The following is a 24,988-nucleotide window of genomic DNA, read 5'->3' as shown; positions in this document are numbered from 1 at the left end:
ACAATGTTATTGAAAGATATAGTGATAGCTTCGAGCACCTTTATAACAGTCGCGTTACTCTATAATTATGTAGTTCGTAGTTTTGTTAGTTATTATATTGAAATATGGATGTGAATAGAGTTAGCAAGTTTTCATAGAACCCATAAATTACATCCGATTTCATTGAAAGAGTATTTATTAAAAGAGGACAGATTAAATACAAAACGTCGCTTTTTAAATATTTTTTTAGCACCTTGTACTTATGTTGGAGTGGATCCCCTTATATTTCAAAAGAGCACCTGGGCCCGCGGCCACCCAGAACACGACTGCTGCTCACTATATTGTGGTGGAAGAATGGGGAAGTGGTGTCGGTTCCCGTCACTAACCTGTGGGAGGCATTAAAGCGTTAAGCTGGTGCTTCACGCCTGTTACCTGTGCGGGTGTGCTAGAGAGAGCACAGAATACTTACGTTTCAAGTGGTACTGATCCGGTGAAGTCAGGCCTCTTGTTGCTGTCATCATGGGACAGTTACGAGACTCTCCTTCATCGAAAGTAGGCGAAGCACCAATAGGTGCAATGATAGATAACAGAATAAGACTACTATCTAATAACAATTAGAAGATATTTAATATGATCAATAATGAAATTTAATCTAAACAAAAACATGGTTGACAGTTTGTGTAAAAAAGAGTAGGTACTTCAGTTATATAGATTAGGTATAAAGTACAATGCTCTATTAAAGAATACGGTTGACGCAACCACGGACAGACAATGATGTTCTCATGTTATTAACGTGACTACAGCACAAGATACGTTTCATCTGTCAGTCTCAGGACAGCCGGCTCAGTGTGACGTGATCGCCTTTGTACCACGTTACTTGCTACCACGGTAACCTCTTAATATAATATAACTAAACTCATTCACCACCCGTTCTCAAGAAAATAAGAGTGTTAATGATATACTTCTTTAAAGAAGGAATATCAAATCAGTCACCTCGGAAAGCGGTCACTAGTTATCTGGCGTTCCTCCACAGTGCGGTTTTCATGGAACTTTCTTCCACGTACAACCAAGCTGTGGAATGAGCTTCCTTTTGCGGTGTTTCCAGGACGATACGTCATGGGTACCTTTCAAAACAGCCGACAACGCTCCTGTGATATCTCTGGTGTTACAATATAATGTGGGCGGAGGTGATCGCTTAATATCAGGTGTATCAGTTTGTCAAGGCAATGAAACATGAAAGTCAAAAGTTTTAATTTTTACTAATTACTCTTCCACTTCTGAAAAGGTTGAGCTTTAATAAGAAGAAGTGGCAAGACACTCACTGCTACTATTTACTGCTAAATAATCATTTACAAATCTCCAATTAATAACAATATAATATGTAATAGTATGTATGTATGTATGTCCAATATATATGAAGCAACAAAAATAATTAAGCGTCAAATATTTTAAGTATAGTAATTAATAGTAAATTATTAAGTAAAACCACAATAGATACCTACTGACAACAGTAGATACATCAACTGTTAATAAATATAAGTATTATGCGAGCATTTTAGTCGCGATTATAAATAAATATAATAACTTTAAGTATAATGCATGAAACAGAGTTTCTGGTAACAGTATCATGCTGCCACCACAAGTAGCGCCCGTTTACGAGCATGACGCATCGCCTCCATCGACCATATTGTAGGGTAGGAATGACCCGCCTCACGACGCCGCCGAAAGTATTTATAATATGTAGATTCAAGCAGTTCTTGTACTTTGACTTGCAAACTTTAGTCGCATTACTTAATACATTCAGGTCGTCTGATGACAGAGCCCAAACTCTCTCGTAACACCAGAATCACAGGAGCGTTGCCGACCTTAAAAAGTGACGAATAAACACACATATGAATTGAAAGACCAAAAACACATTGAATCGGAGGTCCGTGGTGAGAGTAAACGGTTCTATCTACTGCGCCACAGAGAAAACTATTTAACGTAACTTAAATAACATGTTTCATCTTAATTGTTATTTAACTTAACCTAACGCTTTATGACTTAACTTTAACCATATGGCTCGTTGACATTAATTATTTGTAAGTACAAGGAAGTCTGAAATTGTTTAAACCAATTAATAAAATGACACGAAAATCATTTCAAATAACTTATAATTCTTTATTTGTACTACACAATTATTATGAACAGTAAATTCTTTTAAAATGTTATTATTAGTTCCTACGTGCAACAATGTAATAATAATATTATAACATTAAATATTTTCGTTACACTCAATATAATTATTATTATAATAAATATAATTCCTAGGGTGTAATCCATTTTGATTATCATTTGTTGATTCAGCTGTCCTCAATTAATGCATAATTATTTACTTTTGGTAAAAAACAAAAAAAGGTTAGTGTATGGTTGACTTAAAATACAAAACTATACATATTACAAAACATTTTAAAATAAATCGCCTATAAATATTCCGAGTTTGTAATTAATTTTGATTGTCATTTGTTGATTCAGCTGTCGTCATAAAATACATATGTGCGATCGATAAATAACAAATAAAGGTTAATAATATAACTAAAAAGCAAAACTTTAGTCACGATTTTTAAATAAAGCATTTATTAACAGTCTGAGTTTGTTATTAATTTTGACTGTCATTTTTTGATTCAGCTATCTTCAATTAATTACCAAGGACCAATTATGGACTGAAAACAAATATATATTATGAGGATGCTAAACTGGACAAAGGACTATCTTCAGATTTCAAAGATGCAGACACTTTTAATTTATTCAAGTTCCGTTTAGCGAAATGTATTACAGAGTATATTTGTCTCGTGCATACTTAATATTATAAATGATCTTTAAACCTAGGTTCGTCAAATTTTTACATGAATATATTTATTCTTATATTAGTAGATTTAAAGGTAATAGAACAAGAACAGAAAGGAGTCATTATACCAGAAAAAAAATGTATAAAATACGAATAAAATGATAGTTATTGACATTTTAAATTTACTGGAGTAGGTAAATATGTTGTGGTTCAATGAGATTACGTAGTTATTGAAAGATTATGATTTATTATATAAAAACATAAAAGAAATATCATTAAAACAAGGAAAAGCTGAAACGGCTATCATTATTAACAAAACGATGAACGATCTATCTACAGGGATCCCTTAATACAATATGACAAATTTAAACAGGAACTGCTTATGATCTAAGAAAAGAAATAATTTCTTATGTTTAAAGACACTTGGCCCATCGTAAAAATGCATTGAATATTGATAATTTTGTATCTAAAACCTTTTGAAACACAATAATTTAAACAACGGGGTATTATCGTTCATATGCCGAATAAAACTGTTACATGGCATAAAATAGATGTCAATCACCAATACGCCCTTGTGTTAAAGGTAATAAACGTATTATTACTGCCAATAAAAATAATTAAACTGATCGAATGATTTCAAACGCAGAAAAGTTTGAAGCTAAACTGCTTATTATGCGTTTCGCAATACAGTCACTGAAACAGGATACATAAGTACTAAATAAAGTAGATTTATAAATCAGAATCGTGTATTAGATAATTTGTTAAGTAGGAAGTAAGAGGTAATATTGGTTCACGGCCACCACAAGCCCAAAGTTAGTGGGAAACAGTTAATAAAAAGAGGCCGATAAATAGTCCACGGAGAGTATAGTAACACTGTAACTTTTAAACGGATTAGGTAAGACTTTGTAATAGAATAAACAGATTGTATCGCACAACAAAATGTTCAATTAAGAGCGACTTTAGATAAAATATAGCTGAAGTGACTGTCCTAAGTATAACATATTGCGTTAACGAGGAAGTAAAAGTCCTAGCATTAAAGGATAGATACAAAACCACGGTCCGAATTAAGGTATTTCAAAATGTTCGTGACAACACTCGCTGGTCACTGCTTAAGATATAACACAAATTTACATAAACGCACCTGTTGAATTGCCATAGGCTTATCTATCTTACATATCTGTCCAATATTGCACAGCATTGAATATTGCTAAAGAACCTTGACGAATAAAGTAAAGCGATAATAGTGTCTAGCAATCTGTCAATTAAGTCGACTGTATATGGTAAGCCTTTTTGAATTTAGAGTGATAACAGATATAAAAGGGAGCATGACTGTTGAAATTGATGAAAAGAATCTTCCTCAAAAAGAACTGTCGAGTTGCTTTCGGTTGCTTTATAGGAATATAATGTCACTATATGTCTCAATTGATGTAAAGCGGCCATTGTAGAAATACAGACCGCATTGCGTCAATCACTCGGAGACTTAAAGGTGGAATGTTTCACTTGCTAGCGTTGTTTGACCTGATTCCTGTCGACACTCTCAATATCGCGTTAAATAAAAATTGAAATATTTTCATCACCACTTGGATCCCAAACAGTGCAGTTTTCAACTTTCTTCTAAAGTACAAACAAATTTTTTGAATGAATGTTCTTGCCAAGTTCCAAAAACACGTCGATAGACCCCCGTAAAAGGCGAGCGAAAACCAACACGTTTGTGTGTGCGAGTGTTTCCTCTGTTGCAAAAGATAACTTTATTTCAGGTGAACCATACTCTGGTGCCAAAAAACATCGCAAAAGTATGCATTGATTGTTGATTTATGCATGATTTGTTTTGTTTCAGAAACGATAGGCAGTCTCGATGATCAGTCCACATCAGCGTCATGGTGGCAAGCTGGAACAGCGACTCCATTCCGTGACAGTTCAAATGGTTTCGCATCAACACATGGATTAGTCCAAACACATCCAAGTGGAAATGATCCATTCGCAGCGTTTGGTTCTATAGCCAGCACAATTGGGCCATCACCAAACCCATTTGTTCAAACAAGTGGTAATGGTCCTTTAAGTGGATCGTTTAGGAATAATCCATTGCCACCTATAGCTCGAAACGCGAATGGAAAGCTATCTTTGAAGCATTTGGACTTCACCAGCAGTGCTACAGCTGAACTTCGAAGGAATCCAGCGCTCTCTGCACCGGACGAATGCGCTAGAGCCTGCAGAGAGAATGAACCGCCCAGAATTTGCTATTACCATTTCACATTGGAGTTCTACACTGTTCTGGGAGCGTAAGTGATAACGTTTATTTTTAAAATAATTTAAAACATAAATACAATACTTTAGACTTTACATGCAGCATAAATGAATTTGAGATAACATGGTCATAGACTCTAGCAGAGCTGATCCAAACAAATATTACAGACTATAGTTTATTTTTATTTTAGCAGAGACGTGAGGGTTAGCACTTCTAAATTATTAAATTGAAATAATTTAAAACATATAAAACATTTTTGTATCATTCAATCAAAATTAATTAATTATAACATATTTATGAATAGGTTAGTTACAAATTTATTTATATAATACTAGTGGACCCGACAGACGTTGTTCTGTTGCAACAAAACTTTCGCCGATGGAATTTCATTCTTAGCTGACCTAGAGGTCGTCGAGTAGACTCGACGAAAGGAATATTCCTACCAAATTTCGAGTCTCTACGCCTTATGGTTCCAGAGATATCGTGATGAGTGACTATATACGTGGAAATCTCTTATATATATTAGATTGACCATGGTAAATGGATTTTCTAGATTTAGACCACAAACTATCAAGAATTGGCCTTGAGGCCTTGTTAATGATCATGGCGAAAGCAAGACGGATCAGAAATTAAAGATTTGCGGGCTAACTCGACATACAAAAATGAAAAACTACTTATTTGACAAATGCAGATTGAGTACCAGCTAAGTGTTTAACAACACTTTCTTTAAACCTGACCAGCCCACCACCAAATATATCAAGTTCTGAATTGGTATCGTTTAACTTATTGTACTCGCGAAGAATTTTCGTTTTGGAGCCGAAACAATTCGAGTTTTGCTTTAGAAATCCTAACATTCGTGCGGATGTGGTAACTACTTTATTAACTTGTGCAATAAACGTTAGTTTGCTATCAATAGTTACCCCCAAGTCACGAATTTCCTGCACTTCTTTTAATGGTGCGCCATCGAGCTCATACACTGTAACAAGCGATTTTTTTTTCTAGTGTACCTAATACGAAAACATTTGCTTACATTTAGGATCATACCATTTAATAGGCACCAATATTTTATACCATTGAGATCACTTTGAACCAAAGCAGCCTCAGAGGCAGAGTTGATAACTTTATAAATTTTTAAATCATCGGCGAAGAGAGATGCTTTACAATATTTGATGTGATTCCTAACGTCATTCACAAATATCAAAAAGAGCAACGGTCCTAGGTGGGATCCCTGGGGAACACCAGATCGCGCAATGTATGAAGCCTCCTACAGCTACTGACTGAAGTCTATTATGAAGATATGACTCGAACCATTTCAGTAAGTTTCCTCCAATTCCATAATTACTTAGCTTCTGAATCAATAAAGGGTGACTGACTTTATCGAAGGCATTACTGAAGTCTGTATATATCGCATCAATCTGGCGCCCATTGTCCAATTCTTGACATACTTCGGTGACAAAAGAGATGAGGTTCGTTTAAATTGAACGGCCCTTTCTGAAACCATGTTGCTCAACGGAGATCAAACTGTCAATATTTTTAGAGATAACAGGATGAAGGACGGATTCAAAAAGCTTGAAAAAACAAGACAAAATGCATATAGGACAGTAATTTTTTACGTCGGTAACATCTCCCTTTTTATATACAGGTACAACACGAGACTTTTTCCATTCTTCAGGAAATACACCTTCTTTAAGTGATCTATTGAAGATAATAGTTAAGGGTAATGATATTGCAAACCTACATCGTTTAACAAAGAGAGGAGGAATCGAGTCTTGCCCAGCTCCTTTATTAATGTCGAGTCCTTTTATTTTCTGAGATATTTCAGCTTCACTGAAGCTCAGGGACATCAGAGAATGAACATTTCCAATATCAACTAGACTAGAACTGCGAACGCGACGCTGACCACAAGTGTATATAGAAGAAAATTTATATGAAAATAGATTGGAAATATCCGCTGCTTTTTGTGCTGTAACATTATCCATTTTCATACAAGAGGGAAGTGTTGAATGGCCTCCTTTTTTTATTTTTAACAAAACTCCAAAAACATTTTGGATTATTTGGAATGTTTTCTTCAATATTTCGCTTGTATTTAGTATAGCAATCATCATAAAGTTTATGACAACGCTTTCTAATCATGTGATACTCTAATTCATCTCTAGGATTCATATATATTCGGAACCTCTTACGTAATTTTTCTTTTTCAGCAAGCAATTTTATTAAGGAAGAGCTGAACCATACCGGATATTTAGATTTCGTGTTTGTTGTTTTAGGAACAAATTTGTTAATGATATTGTTAATTATTTTATAGAACTCAGATACCATACATACCATCATGGACGCATAGCCTTCGATTCCAATCAATAGTTTTCAGATCATTGATAATAGAAACATAGTCACCTTTATATAAATTTAGTTTTGCATTACCTCTCGCTCGCAAAAATGATATTCCAGAACTTTCAATATTTAACAATAAGCTAGGATGAGTATTGTGTGTAAGAATATAAATAAATTAATACCCTGAATATCGGATTAAAACGTCGTTCTTAGACAATGTCTGCCCCAAATGAAGACATTTGCAAACAAACATTGTATTTTTGAGTGTTTACTAGAAAATGTCTGATTCGGTAGTTTCTCACTAAGGCAGCACAATCCTGGCGTTTCTCCGGAAAATACTTGCAAAGAACGTCCTTCGACCCAATGTGATGCGTCCTTCGACCCAATGTGATGCTAGTATGCAAGCGGTAATCAGTACTGCAATCGTATCGAAACACTGCTCGGTTCAAATCAGTACTTCATAAATTTCATCATGTGCGTCGAAAATTATCTAGTTGTTGATCTCTGAGGTTTACTGGCTGCCTCGCTGCAACACAACGTCGAGCCCATACTAACACGGTGCTTGCTTTTGCTTTGCTATACATCTTATGTATAGAATGTTATATTACGTCATTGCACCTACCAGTCAACTTGAATAACATGACGTGCACTGTCAGTTGTATTTTATTACTCAAGTAGCGTGAAACTAACAAAAACCTTCATTGATTTTTTTCTATTCTCGAGATGTCATGAAAATTTCAATCCATACAAAATGTATGAGAAAATAAATGTTTTTATAATAATATTTTTTTGTGACTTTTTCGATATTTTATTACTTGTTATCCTATTCCGGACTAAGAGTAACCCAAAAAATAAGATTTGATGTTAGTAAAGCTACAAATCGAAAATCGATTCCTGACTATCGTTGATTTACGATTGAAGGAAGATTAAAAATTTTCAATTTATTTACAGAAACGCGATGAGGTTGGAGGAGAAAAAATAAAGGAGAAAACAAGTGAGAATGTTTATGTGGAAAAAATCTGCAAATGTTTTCTTTTAATGAGATTCCTCGTTTTATTTGGACGGTTAATTTGTTGAATTATCATAACACTGTTATTAATAACCCCAGCAGTGCATAGCGACGATAGTTTTTAACAGTTATACTTCTGCACACAATTAACTCGTTTTCACATAATTGGTGGGCGTTAGCTTATCAAACAAACAAATTAACTTATCATCATTACCTCGGTTACCTTAAACCATTATATAATACATTGCTTCCACCGTACAGTTTTCAAATTCAACGCATTTCCTGCGAGCAACTTCCCATCTTGTGTAATATTTAAATGTCTAACTAGCCACTGCATACAATGTGTGAATGTTATTGGGTGGAATGTGTGTTTTGGTAATTTATTATTATTATATTTAATAGAAAGTTACGATTTAAGTAAAAATCTATATATGCAACGAATAATAAAATTTTCCTAATCGTTGTACAGAAAGCTATCTTAGAAAAATATTGTGAAACATTACTAACATAAAAATAATACATTTTAGAATGTTTGTCTAAATTTTACTCTTTATACAATGAAGTTAAATAAATTATTGCATCTAGTGATGCAGTCTGCAATGCAACCGAAACATTGAAATAATTAATAGTTATTTTTCCACAATATTTTTTCATACGTTTAAATAATTCTAAAAATTAATTGAAAAAAGCACTATATATTTGAAATATTTTTAGTATCTCCGCAAGAAACGACTAAAAATCTTAATAATTATTTAGTACCTAAATTTTAGTTAATATATCATTCGTGATCAATTTCATTTCAAACTAACAGTAGGTGCTACAAACACACCTATTTCTACCGATAACTGTCTGGGCACTTGTATATTACGCGCCACATTAGCGTGCGGCCAAAATGTAAACTAATTGTGGTCACCTTACGGCTTCCAGCATGAATTTTTTCCACAACCTGGAAAACATCAAAAATATGAAGAGAACCCTGTCCGGAACAGATGATTATTGTTGTTTAAATTTGAAGAAATTGTGACAGGTTTTAAATTACATATATTTTAGATTTTACATTGACAACATTTTCAAAAACATATCTGGGGCATTACCGGTCGTCTTCGGTCATCTTCATCAACCTTAAATCATTTTTTTTTTCAAATAAGATTCTCTTTTTCACAACAGATTTTCTTTTAAATTTACAAACAATTTAAAAGTTACAAGTCAACTTATTGTACAATGATTACAGTTCGACGTAATAATTTTATGACGTTTTAAGTAACTGATACTGTCATTTTGGATCATTTCATCCGTTTTCAATAACGTATCTCTTACGTCTGATCTAAGGTCTAGATAGACTATGACAGCTGTGAAGACCTGTGAACTAACCTCTATTTTGAGCAATGCACGCACACTAACACAAAGTAACAAACAAATCGTGAGTGTAAGACGTAGCTTGTCACGCACACTGAACTATTATTCCTGGCATGTGTTCATCGATTGTTTATCAACAAGAGACTCTGTCAAGTCGTATTAATTATTTAAGACCATCATAGTCTTACTCATCGATGCATGTTATGAAGTAATTCGGTTCAGAGCCGGTAAATACGGTGGTACATAGTTTAAGCTTGTAATTGATATGTGTCGAAAGGTTGATCATGTTGATGATACTTCGATATGCAAATAGCTATAAAGTGAAAATAATGGGTACAAATATATATAAGACAAAAGTCTTATGAAGTGTTGTTATAAGTAACAACAACTTATAAAAACATTTTTACTGCTATAAGGCGAGTTGAAATCATCTTTTTTATAGAAGAAGAACAAACAGGTTTGAGTCTCATCTGATGAAGAGTGAACACTTAGATCAGCTTTCACCATTTTAACACCCCCGTAGTAAATTACATCAAAATCATTTAAACTTTAATTGAGATACGCAAAATATATAAAAACATATATGTCACATATATGTCTATAGAACGAACTTAGACTTTACTTAAAACTTAGCTGAATGTGATAAAATTAGCTTAACTACAAGTACTACAGAGCTTTTAAAAAAGGGTTTTCGTTTATTTTGCACTAAACTCTCACACTTTTAAGGATGGCGGATCGTATATCGCCACCGGAATTTATTAATATATTCGTACTGAAATATTCAAACAACCTGATGCCCTTTCGGTTTTAGTTGTCATAATATAAGTTTTAACAATTAGTTATTTTCAAGTTTTTCCCATATTACTGGTTTTCAATGTGAATAATATTATATTATTATGTAAAAAAAATCTAAAACAAAGCATAGATTATAAAGAGCGACATCTCAAGTTAATTTTCTATTTTGCTATTATTGAGTTACCACTGGAGACTTGAACATGGGTCATATATTGGATGCAGAACCTTTCAAACAAATAATTTGTTATTGTACATTACAGATAATGTTATAATGACGACTCTGCCGATGCTAATTTAAGCCTATATCACTTTGACTTTCAAAAAATATATCGAGATATATGTACGTGTAGCTATCCAGATTGTGGGCTAAGCGGTAACACCCATCATGATAAGAGTGTTTGAATCTCACACGTCCATAAGCTGCTTAGCTAGCCGTTTTTGTTAAATAATCAATTATTATTTCCAGTGCCTGTCAAGTGTGCACACCAAACGCCACAAATGTCGTGTGGTCACACTGTCAGTGTGTGTTGGCCGACGGAGTGGAGCGTGGTATTCTGTCAGCCAACAGAATGTTGCCCGGACCCTCCATACAGGTGTGTGAGAACGACAAGGTGGTCATCGATGTGGAGAACCACATGGAGGGGATGGAGGTGACGTTACATTGGCACGGGATCACTCAGCGCGGCTCGCAGTACTACGACGGGGTGCCCTTCGTCACTCAGTGCCCCATACAGCAGGGGAATACATTCAGGTGAGATCAGCCTACGTTTGATGGCATAAGAAGTAACAATGTAACGCCTAGTTATTATTACCAGCAAGCTTTCACAAACCAACATTAGCTAGTGAGAGTAACCTAGCTACTGAGTGATAATATACCATTCTTATAAAAAAATTAGTCTGATCAATACGACAGTGTGTTTTGCGTGAATATGTTTAGAAACCAATGACATATATAATATCATTCGCAGTCTGATAGCGGAACGGTAAAAATGTGCTTAAAGACAATGTAAGTACACTCTTCTACTTAGTCGTGTGTCAACTGTCACTGTTCGAATCGGGTTCTTAATTCAATATACGTAACCTAAAGTGAATAAATGTTTTACATTCCTGTTTATTGACCAAGAATATTTTAAATAATTGAAGTAAATGCGGCAATGTATAGATATAGATATAGTAGTTGAATCTTATTATGGCGTTATTTGTGTCATGTTCCAAATTTTTGAGCTTTGTTTTTGTGTGACGTAATTTGTCTATAATAAATTGTATAGAACGTCAATGTTACAAATATATCGATATTTTCTTTGATCGTATTATCCTCGTATGTTTGACATTTTTATCTGAAGATCCTTCAGATATACGTACTTTATTGCTGATTGCAACCATTCTTAGAATCAATAAAGACACAAATATTTCAGCCAGTGCTTTGTCTACGATAATATGATGTATTGAAATACGGTATAACGTAGCTCATTACATAGTTTGGACACACGTAGAAGAAAGTTCCTTGAACTGCACTTAATTAATATTTAATAATGTTCTTCTACTTAGAGGGCACAGCATTCCCTCAGGATACGACGAGGTGTTTCATCAGCGAAATAATCAACAATTGGGGCTTTCATTGAAACTTAAACTGTCTGATTATATAAATGCAATGTAAAGTTACTCCAAGATTGAGATGACTTCTCCCTTCATATAATTCTGTACTGACAAAGGTAAGATAAAGACAAAAAAAAGTTTTAAATTTGGAATAACTTTACTTTGCCTTTATTGATAGCACAGAAAGAGTGTAGATGTATGTTTTATGTTTTGTCGGCAACGGCCGTTGTCACACTATTTAGTAATCTTAAATAATCTCTCTTTAGGGAGAACTCAAACACATGAAAAATATCATAACACAGACTTATCCGTTAAGAAATACTACCTATTCATAAAGACTTGTCACATTTATCGCTACAACATAGCTCGTACATTAGGACGACCCATATAGCCTTGTGGTAAGTGGGTCAGTTTACGAGTACACTCTATTCCTAGTTTGGAGTAAGATAGTTTGTTTAAAAGTGTGTCAATATTATATTATTATTACAGATACCAATGGCAAGGGAACGCGGGAACACACTTCTGGCACGCCCACACGGGTCTTCAGAAATTGGACGGTCTTTACGGAAGCATTGTTGTCCGTCAACCACCATCAAAAGACCCTAACAGTCATTTATACGATTACGATTTGACAACGCACGTAATGCTGATAAGTGACTGGCTTCACGAAGATGCTGCCGAAAGGTACCCGGGCCGTCTGGCTGTGAACACGGGTCAGGACCCTGAAAATGTGTTAATAAACGGGAAAGGACAATTCCGAGACCCTAATACGGGATTCATGACCAACACTCCGCTAGAAGTATTCACGATTACTCCTGGAAGAAGATACAGGTTCAGAATGATTAACGCATTTGCGTCTGTCTGCCCAGCTCAGGTCACGTTCGAAGGACACAACCTGACAGTGATTGCAACTGACGGAGAACCAGTTCAGCCTGTACAAGTTAATACCATTATCTCGTTTTCAGGTGAGTTCAATAAGAGACAACCGACCATCATCCGATATGATAACGTATTCATTACTTCTGTGGTTAAATAACATTATTGTAGAGACAGTTCGGATCAGTGTCTCAGCGTGGCAACGGAAGTGAAAAGGTTCAGCGCAGAATTTATGAGAGAACTAGTATATGATGTATTACATTGTCATATGTAGTACATTATCATTTGTATGTGACTGAATTATTTATATTACGAATATATAGATATATCTATGTCATAAAAATATATGTTCCGTATACGAGTAAGCAACACAACAACCAACATTTCATTTAATAAAACCTTCACCGAAACACGCTGCATCTTATGGTAGAAGTATTATTCCGATCGGATCAGTAGTTTTCGTATATTAATACGGTTATAACCGAAGGATTAAATCGGCTCTCCATTTTTAAGTAAAGATAAATAAATGAAAATTACATATGTACCTGTATCTTACCTAGTTGTTTTCAAATTTTCTTGCAACATTATACATTTACAGAATAATTTTATTTATTAATATATCTCACATTCATTATGTGACATTTTATATGATTTTTATTGATAAAAAAATGATTGTGTATTTTTTTTGTGTATCTGTCTTTCCTTTTATAACTCAAGAACGGCTTGCACTATCTTGATGAAAATTTGTGTGCAGTCAGATTATGTGAATGGCTGATGGAAGGCTATAATATATTTAGAATATCTTGGAATTCTTGGAATAAATTTGTATCCTACGTAGTTTCCTACCCAATGTATGCTAAAATTTTCATGATTAGCTGAGTGACATCATAAGACACAAACAAAAACACAAACATTCTGCACTTTTATTGTTAAAACTATGAGCAGAACTGTATAGTTATTACAAAAGTATTAACGTGATTCTAAAACTAGTCTTACAACACCAATTCCAGGTGAACGATATGATTTTGTGATCGAAGCCAACAATATCCCTGGTGCGTACTGGATTCAAGTACGTGGTCTTGGAGAATGTGGCATTAAAAGAGCTCAACAGCTCGGAATATTACGATACGCTCGCGGCCCTTACCAGCCGTCCACTACTACTCCGACTTACGACGTTGGCATACCGCAAGGAGTGGTGAGTTCCCTAAATTTACCTTCTAATTTAACAATGTAAATACAAGTTAATCAATTGATGAACCAGATATCGTTATTACTTCGTTAAGTACTGCAGTCAGTGCATGTAGACTTAGCGCCTTAGGGTAAACCTGTAGCCTATATTAATTGGCGGATATTGCACTACGAATTCTTGTCAGCACGACAACTTCGATTTAACTTTACAGATTTTGTTGCGCACGATTGCTTAAACATTGATATTTAAACCATTTTAAACGGTTGTCAATATTTGAAAATGCGCTGACAAGATCGTTATTGCAAATAATGCATTTAATATAGAAGATTTGTATATTGATTTGTAAAAATAATTGACAACTTAATGGTTAGAGGAGTAGTAATGAAATGTAACCAAGAGTTTATATTTAGATTTAAACGATACAGAAAACACAATACAATATAAATATGTAGATAAGCAAGGTGTATGAAATCAAAGATTACAAATATAAAATTGTACATTCTAACACAAAGAGAACACAAAGAGAACAACAACATTAGCACTTTGTTAAATGATTCTTCATCATGTGATAATCTTTATGTTAATTCACTCGTGTGTTTATGTCACAACATTTCATTTCATTGACTTTTGCGTTTGGACTTTTGATTTTCTAAAAAAATTGATCTTAATTCGAATTTTTCAGTTGATAAGTGTTTTTTGTCTTTGTTATCATGAGTTGAAAAAATAGATGGTGTGTTCATTTTTGAAGGTATAGTCTAATTTGATGATGTATTGCAAAATATTTGTACAGTTAATTTAATAAAAGTGTGTTCTGGGTTAGCAAATTGAGAAGTAGAAAACAAATATAATATAAATACAATGGGTAATAATAATTTTGTAGTGTAGAGTTAGCACGTAATTGTAGTAATTGCACGTCCTTTTCCTCACTAACTATTCAGGTAATGAATCCTTTGGACGCAAGATGTAGTGAACCAAGGAACGACGCAATTTGCGTCAGCCAACTCAAAAACGCTCAACACATTGATCCTGCCATCTTACAAGACCGGCCTGATGTTAAAATATTCTTGCCATTCCGTTTCTACGTATACAGACCAGAGATGCTCTTCCAGCCGAACACGTACAACAGATACTTAGGTAAGGTTGCCGTTGCATGCATGCTGTCGAAGGATTAACGCTTTTCTTTTAACCGGTTTTAAACGAATACGTTTACTTTCACAGTGGCGCCACAAGGAGATCATGTGATCAGTTTAATTGATGAAATCTCATACATGTCCCCTCCTGCCCCTCTCATTAGCCAATATGACGACATTAATCCCAACCAGTTTTGTAATGGCGATAACAGGCCCGCTGATTGTGGTCAAAACTGTATGTGCACCCACAAGATTGATATACCACTGAATGCAGTTGTTGAGATTGTCCTGGTCGACGAAGGTATGAACAGTATCATCTTTGTTTGCATGACGTTTCAGATTTTATTTCCACACAACGTTTTCTAATTACACTTTTCTCTTTCAGTGCAAATTGTGAACCTATCCCATCCGTTCCACCTGCACGGGTATTCATACAACGTTGTCGGTATTGGTCGTTCACCAGACACCAACGTTAAGAAGATCAACCTGAAACACGCTCTCGATCTTGACAGGAGAGGTCTGCTTGAGCGTCATTTGAAACAAGGAGACCTGCCTCCCGCGAAGGATACGATCGCTGTCCCCAATAACGGCTATGTCATTTTGAGATTTAGAGCAACGAATCCCGGATTTTGGCTTCTTCACTGCCATTTCCTCTTCCACATCGTGATAGGCATGAACGTTGTTCTGCAAGTTGGTACACAGGGTGACCTACCACCGGTACCTCCAAACTTCCCCACCTGCGGGGATCACCTTCCTCCAATAACAACAAACTAAATCGGTTCCTAAAAACATTTTTCCTTTTTGTACGTGCATCAATGGTGGACCAGTTGATTTTAAGTTAACTAAGTGTAGTAAAATAATTTTATGTCTGTTTTGTGTGATGTGTAACGGATTCGAAGTGCTCGAGTCTGTTTTCTTTTTGTTAATTTTATATTCGAATGTTCAACTGGTGTTTGATAGCATGAGATTATTTAAAGGTGATTCTTGTGAGAATATTTTGTACCGATTCATTTAGTTCATATTGCTGCTGTATTATTGATGCGTCGCATCGTGTTGAGTATCTTTGTTATTTCGATATTGTTTTTCCTAGTACCTATTCGTTCTATGTTTCAACTTGCCATTTCGTATTTTGAAATTATAATATTTATAAAAAGGTGAATAACATACTAACCCAAGCATTGTCGTGTGTAACAATCCAGTCATTTTCTATAATTAATCTCATTTTGTGCATTAAAATAACTTGAGTGATAATAATTAATTTAGCTTCTAAAGTACAACTTGTTGCATTGTGTGTTTCATTATTAAGTCAATTAGTTTCAAATGGAGTTAGTCTTTAAATGGATGGATGGTTTTAGCGCGTCGGTGTGAATAATACATTAGATTAAATTTAAACATATTGTATTAACAATTCTAACACGCATGCTACACGAGTACAGCACTTTATTGTAAATATATATATAAATGAATAGACAATACTTGTAAATACACGTACATAATAAAACACTTAGGAAAACATGTGTATACTTACAGATTCCAAGACTGTAAGGCTGAGTCCACACATTTCAAGTCATAACAATGCCACTATTAAATTTCAGTGTGTAGTATTCCTTATTATAGAAAATAAGAACCTATTCGGTTAAAGTTACCATAGCTGTTTAAAATTCTGATGACCGATAGAAAGAATAATTATTTCTTAAAACGTATTATTAAAACACTCGTAAGAGAGAGAGTAAAAAGAGTTGGTATATTTATAACAATTTATTTTAAGAAATTTGTAAATTTTTGTACGATTTAATAAAATTTATAAAGTAAATTTTACGATTTTTCCTTATGCGGTTATTTTACCGCGTTCGAACTCGAATTTCACTTTAGCGAATCCCGATAATTTGTATAATCTTGAGGCAACATTACCAAAGAAAAATTAGTAATATAGTAATCATAAGAAAAATTCATAATATTGTACAGTTGAAGTATAGTTATCAAGTAGAAAGTTATAGTTGAATATTAATTACTAATAGTAAGTTACACCCTGGTTATATAAATAGTAGCTTATATCAACATTGCGGGTGTACACTGTGGAGACATATACGTAGAAGGAAGCGGATATACAGGTTGTATCTTTTGAATATTTTTAGTATGTAAATAAATCACTTTTACTGTCTGATTTAGTATAGACTTAAATATACTCTCGTATAGACACAGTCACAATAGATTCGCCTACCTTTTGTATCTTGCTGTGTCTCCGGTGGAGACGGAGATATTGTTATGTCTCGCATGCTTTAGCTATACGATAGTTTTTTGTGTATGTTTTAGCATGTTGTGTCAATCGTTTGTTTTTGGCTGGTCTGAAAATATATTTTGTTACACATAAAGGCTAAATAAATTTGGACAAGATCAGCTGGCTGGAAGTTATCATCGAAATAAATACTCTTTTGCAACACCTGATATTACCAGCAGTACCAGCCTATGAGGTGTACGTCCTTTTTTTAATGTACCGTGTCATATGAGACCTGTGTTGTTCACACAGATCGTGGGTCCATCTTGTGTCCATTCATTTAAAACAGTTAAATTAATTTGCCTAGAAATATTTGTAAAGATGACCGAATAAACAAAGACAGTATTTCTTACAAATATGACTTTCTGTATTCAGGTCCTAAACCCGCTTGACGCAGTATGTGACAAGGAGCGAAATGACGCTGTATGTGTCAGTAATTTGAAGTCAGCAAAAGACATAGACAAAAGTATACTGCAAGAAAGACCAGATGTCAAGATATTTCTGCCTTTTAGATTCCATTTCTACAAGCCCAAGGATCTATTTAAGGAAAACACCTACAAGAATTATTTAGGTAATAATTTAACTTATTTTTATTTACTTATACGTGTCTTCATAATGGTAAAAGTTAACTTGCAACATCAGAACCATCAAAATTGCTGTTAGCTCTACAAAAGCATTAATTAATTTTTTTATATCTCCAAATTTTAATTGCTACGTTAGTTACAGATCAACATACTGATGTAGTAAATATGATTCAATCAAATTTATTCTTCGTTCTGAATGAGGTTTGAGACAATATGTGTTAAGATATAACGCCTTGTGCTGTTTTGATAGCATTTTTTTTTTTATCAATATTGGATCTATGAGAGCTCTTTTCTACTTCTTTATTAGATTAGCCTATCATGCTATATCTCTATTATAATACTTTCACGTTTTTGCATTCAAATGTTTTTATTTGATATTAATAAATTATTATTAATATAATTCATAAATTTCCAAGATTACTTTCTATATGTATCCAAAACTGCATATATTAAGCTTTTTTAAATTTGAAAGCCGAATATTTTCTCAATAGTTACATTATACGTTAATTATTAGCAAGAATATTACTGTAACGTATTTAATACTAAACTAAGCTAATAAATACTAAGCTAATAATATATAAACAATTTGTTATGTTTTTTAAGTGATAACCCTCACTTCTAGGATTAATCACATAACAAATAAAATTTGAAAACATAATTTTATGAGCCCGCATCGGTTCTTTTCAAAATTTTTTATTCAAAATACTCGTAAGATTCAAAATCTGTTACTGAACGTCAAAAGCCATTCAAAACAGACTGCCGCAGTTTTAGGTTTGTGTCTGTTATATTGAGACTATATTTATATTGAGTATTATTTGAAATAAGGAATAAAGGAATAAGGAATAAATCTTTAAACTCAATGACAAACACCCTCAGGCTCTATCATTATAAATGTTTATTGTACGATATTACATGGCATTATATTTTAATGACCTCTGACGTTCAATAAGTGATTATGAATCCTCTTTTGAATAAAAATATTTGAATTTTAATTTTAATGAAACATAGAAGGACATTGCATTCGCTTAAAACTTCGCTCAGGTGTGCTTTAAGACAATGTAAGCACACTTCTCTCTTTATTCGTGTGTCAACTGTCACTGTCCGACTCAAACGTCAGCTGAATACATATTTTAAATTGCTGCTTATTGACCAAGAATATTTTGAACAACTGGAGTAAATGCGGTAATGTATAGTTAAAGCAGTCGGAGCTTATTATGGTGTAATTAGTGGCATGTTCCTTTCTGCTTTGTCTTTATATGAAATTATTTGTCTATATGTATACAACGTCATTGATTCATCATTAAATTAATTTCAGTTGCTCCCGGTGCAGATCATGTGTTGAGTTTAGTTGACGAGATATCATACGTGGCGCCACCGGCCCCACCTCTGTCCCAAATGCACGAACTATCACCAGAACTGTTCTGCAACGGAGATAATAGGCCGGCCGACTGTCCTGTAGACTGCAGATGTACCCATATGATTGATGTGCCTCTGAACTCTGTTGTTGAGATTGTTCTTGTTGATGAAGGTATGTTATTTTTAGAGTACTAATAACCCCGGGGAATAGTCCCGTACTAATAACCGGTTATTTCCATAACAATATAAGCAAAATAAATCTTATAATTATATTTACAATACTACCTATGATTACATTAAATTAAAACTATCATTACTGTGTTACATTTGCTGCATTGTATAGCAATACAACAATATATAAAGGCATACTAGTCCTCCACGATAGCTGCCAGCTCTTCTAGGTTTCCAGTAGCTCTGTTGAGGCGCGTAGATAGTATTTTGAGCATTCTGCGCACCTCTTTTTTAATCTTTATTTACTCTTTATTTATCGTCAAACTATCAATATTTTCAGTTCAATCTCCAAATCTATCGCATCCGTTCCATCTTCACGGCGCGCCATACAATGTGATCGGTATGGGGCGATCTCCCGACAAAAATATCAAGAAAATCAACCTGAAACATGCTCTGGACTTGGACAGAAAAGGACTCCTACACCGGCAGTATGATCTGCCGCCGTTCAAAGATACCATCGCCGTACCCAACAATGGTTACGTGGTTCTGAGACTGAAAGCTGACAATCCAGGTAATAATCCAATCCATAATAAATAAAAATAAGAAAAATTGGTAGGGACTATTCAATTGGTCACTAAAACACTAAGCTTTATAATAGAGAATTACTGCCGCCACACTGCTGCGTAGTTAGGAAATGCTATTGAAATATCACAATGTAATTTTGTTTTTTGAAATAAATGAAAAAAAATGCTATTACCAACCCCGCGTGATGTGATGGTGGCAGGTCGCCATCTTAGTTACACAATAATAACGTCTGAAATACCGTATGCAAAACAACAACTGCTTGTTGACACAAAGTCAAAAGTCAAACTATTTACTCGTCAATTCACTTCAAAAAAGCGACACAAGTATATTATTATTGTATTATTATTGAAGTGAAAATTCTTTAGAATCATTGTGATATGAAACTCGATGAAACGAAAAAGCGAGACGATAGAGACGCCGTTGCCAGCTTTTATTTATAATTCATCAAATTATGATTTCAATGATATGGATATCATTGAAATCATAATTTCTTAAATATCCGAGGTTCTCGAGGGTGCAGAGAACGAATTTAGGATCATTTTTAAACCCAAAATGGCCGCCGCAGAAATTTTTGTTTCTGGCGATACACTCGTATTATGTACACAAATAAAATTTGAAAAAGAAAATTTTATGAATGATGCCGGACTCGAACCCTCAAACTCCGTTCCGTGCCGGTGCTCTAACCAACTGAGCTAACCGTTCGGGTGACGTATCGTTATAAAGCCTTGTATGATTTGTTCAACTCTTGTATGCATGGTTGTGGCTTCATCTACAGGATCTACTTTACAGTTGATAACCTGCTCAACCCCAATATTTGTATATTAGGAAATTGACTTGACTCCGCTGTTGCCATGATGAAGAAAAGTGTACCAGAATGTATACTTAAATATAGCAAAATTAGTCCACTATTTAAATATGGCGTGTAACTGATCCTAATAATTATAGACCTATATTAGTCTTACCTACTATAAGCAAAATTTTTGAAAAAAATATTTTACTACAGTTGACGACACATTTTTATGTAAACAACTTAATGCATCGAAATCAATTTGGTTTTACTTGAGGTTCATCAACAATTGATGCTGGTGTCGATCTAATAAAGAATATTTTTGATGCTTGGGAAGATTGTTTTGATGCTTTGGGTGTTTTTTGTGACTTGACAAAAGCGTTTGATTGTGTTCATCATGAGACTCTTGTTCATAAATTATATCATTACGGAGTACGAGGAGTCTCACTGAAACTATTAAAATCATATTTACAAGGAAGAATCCAATTCGTTAATATAAATGGAAAGCAATCCTCTGGTTCCTTGGTCTCAATGGGCGTACCTCAAGGCTCAATACTGGGACCTTTCCTGTTTCTGGTATATATTAACGATCTGCCATATTTGCCGATGATACATCCTTCTTATTGAAAATCAAACGTCAGCAAAATCAGTGTGAAGAAGTAAATAATGCTTTGTTAGGAGTATCAAACTGGTTCAATATGAATAATTTATTATTGAATAAAATTTAAATTAGTAAGGCAAGTACATACAAAAGTAAATATTAATGACACAGAATTAATGATAATGCAGTATTTTTAGGTATAACATTAGATTCCAAACTTCAGTGGGGGCCTGATTTACACAATTTATCTAGTAAATTGAGTATTAAATTTTACAATAAATTAACAAAAAGTGTATCTGAATTATCAATAAATAAATTTAAATCTTTAATTTAAAATTAAACGCTATTACAATATGGAATTAAATAGTATTTTAGTTGTTTTTATGGATTATATGCCTTGTGTTGTTTCACTGGTTTGAATTGTTTTGAAAATATGTTTAAACTTTTATGTAATTAATATGTATGTATCTGAATTGTATTTTTTGTGATTGACGTTGACGAACAGTCTTTTGATTATATGTCAATAAAATATTTTGACTTTTGACTTTGACTTTGAGTTGTCGCTCTTGTAAATCTAGTAGTTATTTACAAGGGCGCCAACGCCGGAGGACGAGGGTTCGAGTCTGGCATCGTTCATAAAATTTTGTTTTTCAAATTTTATTTGTGTATTAATCCTAGAAGTGAGGGTTATCACTTTAGAAACTTAAGAAATTGTTCGTATTATGTGTTCGTGGTGGTTATAATGATAACCCTAATGCCAACAACTAAGAGGTATTTTTCGGAAATTTTTATGCCACATGGAACTAAAATCGTCGAACGGCACCATAAGCTATCGCATAGACTATTGCTAATATTATTTTAAAAGGAGATTAGAGGAGAATATTCGCCACATCACTTACTTTTATCCTGATACACCTGAAACTCTATATCCATCTCAATCACCCGTGGTCTACCCCTGAGTAAAAATACTCATTGATAAGTATTGAAAATGCTGAAATTCGAAATGGTTTCAATAATACTAATTCTTTTTTTATATATTTATAAATATACACTTTACATGAATCGATTATTTAATTACTAATTATTTTTTACAATACTTTTCAATGACTATTTTAAATCAGGAACTTTTCAGAAGTTTACCTTCTACCGTCTATTTATTTCTCAGAGGGATATTTGTTAGTTCTACCACGTTTCCACATAAAATGTAATGATTCAAAAACCAATTTTATCATTGCCGCTAGTGACGAATAATGTCTTAAGATAATAATCTTAAACATTTAACGATTTATTTTTATTATTATGATTCAAAAAATGAATATTAACTGCCAGTGCAATTTGTTTATAAGTAAATCATTTGGTGTATTATTGACTTCTTCCTTTCTTTCACTGTGACTAGAATATAGCTTATAATATACCAATGTAATGATGAAACTATTTATATATTGATCAAGTAGTTTTGGAGAAATATATAAGAACAAAATGCATATATGCGAAAATATAAAACATGCATAATTATAATATTTGAATTGATAAACAATATTTTTTTGATGTAACAAACACTGCATATGGTCGTTTCTCTTTTAGTTTCCAGTAACCCTATTTTTTATTTAGGTGTATTATATAATATTTAATAAAATTCTGTTCGTTTTTTCCAGGATACTGGCTCTTCCATTGTCACTTTATCTATCATATAGTGATAGGAATGAACTTGATTTTACACATCGGAACGCAAGCGGACTTACCACCAGTACCCCCGAACTTCCCAAGATGTGGCAATCACTTACCATCGATTACCCCGCCTTACTATCCAGTTATACATTGATTAACAATTATGTACTTTTCAATAATTAGTATTAACTATTTTATATTCAAACTAGCTTCCTAGATTGCATATAAATCAGATGAAGAATTTAGTAGACCACGAGTATAGTGCGTGTATAGATGTTGATCAATATAACCCGTGCCAATAAAGAAACGAATCTCAAATGGCAGCCACTAATGATTCCCTCGCACATGTAACATCATCTATCTGCCATTCCTATTTCGCTGTCAGACTGACCTGTAGCGAAGCCTTTTTAGTTTCGTTTCATTATTTGCACGGATTATAACTGTTTTATCTTTATTCAGTGATTTCATTATACCATTTTTCTATGTAATTTAATGCATTAGTTGAGACAATGAAAGTCTAAAGCGAAGCGAAACAAAAAATAACATTTTCAATACAGTTGTTAAACATGGCGTACTTTCAGAGGTTATAACTATGATTCTAAAAGTAAATCTGGCTTTTAGAAGCTCGATCTTACATTTACAGTTTAGTTTTTAATTTATAAAAAGAATTGAAGCAAGGAGTTTTCATACATAAAATAAAAAAAGGATCGATTTGTATAAAAATGAATAAAACTCTACGTCATAGCATTGAATTCTCAAAATTCTTTTAAATAATGTATATGAATTTAATAAACATTTTTAATTTAATTATTTTCACATCAAAATTAGTTCAGTCAAAAATCTAATAGGCTGTACACATGTACGACACTAGAAACCTTCGCCTTCGGATCGGGCTTTTTAATGACAGCTGTTCGTTTCCAAGAACCTAATTTCCACCCTTGTATCACAATGTTCTATTATTAAATTAATTAGTTCTGTAATAACACTGAAAAATCTTCATCAATATATATGTAATCTCTGTTGTGATTATGAAGGCATCGATGAAGTGTATTGCCATAATAAAGTATGTTAGTAATAATTGTAACTATTTCGCGTGAGCGTCAACTAGACACCAAAGCTCTTTAATGTAATTATGTTTATACATATAATATATACCACTATTTTATTGTGCTAAACTCTCTACGGCTGCATTTATTGCTCGACCGACCGCGACGGTCAGCGCTGACGTCAGTTAAGGCCTGGACACACCTGTCATGCAGCCTTCCGATCCGATTCCGGTCCGATATTGCTTAAAGAATCTGATCGGTGCGGGATCGGAAAGGGGTGAGCACACGTGTCATGCCCACTTCCTGCTCTTTTCAGATTTGACACCCAGTCTACTCGAAATCGCCAGTTGAAACGGTTGCGAATATATTGCGCGAATGTTGAAACATTTTAGCAATCGTGATTGAAAACAAATTGAAATAATACAAGTACAAAAGATAGCAAAAATTTGCCAAATTTCAAGTCGATATCTTCAAAATTGCGGCCGGTATCGCGTGACAGACATACGGACAGACAGACAGACAGACAGAAAATCCAAATGCAGATCGAGTCTACTCTCTAATCATAGACTCACTTACGTTCGT

The 24,988-nt window shown here is 33.8% G+C and overlaps 2 protein-coding genes across 2 annotated transcripts in view; both read left to right on the top strand.

Annotated features, from left to right (window-relative positions):
• LOC126968459 (uncharacterized) overlaps positions 1–17,146 on the top strand; it is an 84,983-nt gene extending 67,837 nt beyond the window's left edge. Inside the window, exons 2-8 of the mRNA XM_050813507.1 lie at positions 4,644–5,085; positions 11,009–11,293; positions 12,628–13,103; positions 14,025–14,209; positions 15,142–15,337; positions 15,422–15,634; positions 15,719–17,146. Coding sequence (XP_050669464.1) covers positions 4,644–5,085; positions 11,009–11,293; positions 12,628–13,103; positions 14,025–14,209; positions 15,142–15,337; positions 15,422–15,634; positions 15,719–16,107 — 2,186 coding nt within the window. The 3' untranslated portion in view covers positions 16,108–17,146. The remainder of the gene's footprint in view (positions 1–4,643; positions 5,086–11,008; positions 11,294–12,627; positions 13,104–14,024; positions 14,210–15,141; positions 15,338–15,421; positions 15,635–15,718) is intronic.
• A 105-nt stretch (positions 17,147–17,251) lies between these two features.
• On the top strand, positions 17,252–24,598 carry LOC126968488 (uncharacterized). Its single transcript, XM_050813561.1, has 4 exons — positions 17,252–18,179; positions 19,508–19,720; positions 20,060–20,290; positions 23,348–24,598. The coding sequence occupies exons 1-4, from the start codon at positions 17,966–17,968 to the stop codon at positions 23,512–23,514; spliced, it is 825 nt and encodes a 274-aa protein (XP_050669518.1). The 5' UTR covers positions 17,252–17,965; the 3' UTR covers positions 23,515–24,598.
• The last annotated feature ends 390 nt before the right edge of the window (positions 24,599–24,988 follow it).

The sequence above is a fragment of the Leptidea sinapis genome, chromosome 15 (assembly GCF_905404315.1).
Source record: "Leptidea sinapis chromosome 15, ilLepSina1.1, whole genome shotgun sequence".
In the NCBI taxonomy this organism is placed as follows: domain Eukaryota; kingdom Metazoa; phylum Arthropoda; class Insecta; order Lepidoptera; family Pieridae; genus Leptidea; species Leptidea sinapis.
The sequence above is the reverse complement of the archived record's forward strand: the minus strand, read 5'-3'. Positions and strand labels throughout refer to the sequence as shown.